The sequence below is a fragment of the Emiliania huxleyi genome, assembly GCF_000372725.1.
Source record: "Emiliania huxleyi CCMP1516 unplaced genomic scaffold EMIHUscaffold_7582, whole genome shotgun sequence".
Lineage (NCBI taxonomy): Eukaryota > Haptophyta > Isochrysidales > Noelaerhabdaceae > Emiliania > Emiliania huxleyi.
In genome coordinates this window covers 1-1,331 of record NW_005196323.1, presented here as the reverse complement: position 1 = coordinate 1,331, position 1,331 = coordinate 1, and the positions used below count along the sequence as shown (strand labels likewise).

The 1,331-nt window shown below is 79.3% G+C and overlaps 1 protein-coding gene across 1 annotated transcript; it reads left to right on the top strand.

Annotated features, from left to right (window-relative positions):
• Nucleotides 1-2: 2 nt before the first annotated feature.
• On the top strand, nt 3-1,165 carry EMIHUDRAFT_125014 (hypothetical protein; the record flags this gene model as incomplete). Its single annotated transcript, XM_005760417.1, has 1 exon — nt 3-1,165. A coding segment is annotated over one exon (1,163 nt), but the record flags the coding sequence as incomplete, so codon positions are not given.
• Between the last annotated feature and the right edge of the window lie 166 nt (nt 1,166-1,331).

Below are 1,331 nucleotides of genomic sequence, written 5' to 3'. Positions count from 1 at the left end.
AGGAGGTGGCGACGGTGAGGCGGAGGGAGGCGGCGGCGAGGGCGAGGCGGACGGCGGCGGCGGCGAGGGCAAGGCGGACGGCGGCGGCGTTGACGGTGGCGGCGGCGAGGGCGAGGCGGACGGCGGCGGCGGCGAGGGCGAGGCGGACGGCGGCGGCGGAGACGGTGAGGCAGATGGAGGAGGTGGCGACGGTGAGGCGGAGGGAGGCGGTGGCGAGGGCGAGGCGGAAGGAGGCGGCGGCGAGGGCGAGGCGGACGGCGGCGGCGTTGACGGTGGCGGCGGCGAGGGCGAGGCGGACGGCGGCGGCGGCGAGGGCGAGGCGGACGGCGGCGGCGGAGACGGTGAGGCGGATGGAGGAGGTGGCGACGGTGAGGCGGAGGGAGGCGGTGGCGAGGGCGAGGCGGAAGGAGGCGGCGGCGAGGGCGAGGCGGACGGCGGCGGCGTTGACGGTGGCGGCGGCGAGGGCGAGGTGGACGGCGGCGGCGGCGAGGGCGAGGCGGACGGCGGCGGCGGAGATGGTGAGGCGGATGGAGGAGGTGGCGACGGTGAGGCGGAGGGAGGCGGTGGCGAGGGCGAGGCGGAAGGAGGCGGCGGCGAGGGCGAGGCGGACGGCGGCGGCGGAGACGGTGAGGCGGATGGAGGAGGTGGCGACGGTGGCAAAAACGAGGGCGAGGCGGAAGGCGGCGGCGGCGAGGGCGAGGCGGACGGCGGCGGCGGAGACGGTGGCGGCGGCGAGGGCGAGGCGGACGGCGGCGGCGGCGAGGGCGAGGCGGACGGCGGCGGCGGAGACGGTGAGGCAGATGGAGGAGGTGGCGACGGTGAGGCGGAGGGAGGCGGTGGCGACGGTGAGGCGGATGGAGGAGGTGGCGAGGGCGAGGCGGAAGGAGGCGGCGGCGAGGGCGAGGCGGACGGCGGCGGCGTTGACGGTGGCGGCGGCGAGGGCGAGGCGGACGGCGGCGGCGGCGAGGGCGAGGTGGACGGCGGCGGCGTTGACGGTGAGGCGGATGGAGGAGGTGGCGACGGTGAGGCGGAGGGAGGCGGTGGCGAGGGCGAGGCGGAAGGAGGCGGCGGCGAGGGCGAGGCGGACGGCGGCGGCGTTGACGGTGGCGGCGGCGAGGGCGAGGCGGACGGCGGCGGCGTTGACGGTGGCGGCGGCGAGGGCTAGGCTGACGGCGGCGGCGGCGAGGGCTAGGCTGACGGCGGCGGCTGAGATGGTGAGGCTGATGGAGGAGGTGGTGACGGTGAGGCTGATGGAGGCGGTGGCGACGGCGAGGCGGACGGCTGCGTCTGTGACGGTGACGGCGACGAGGGCTGCGCTGACGGTGACGGCG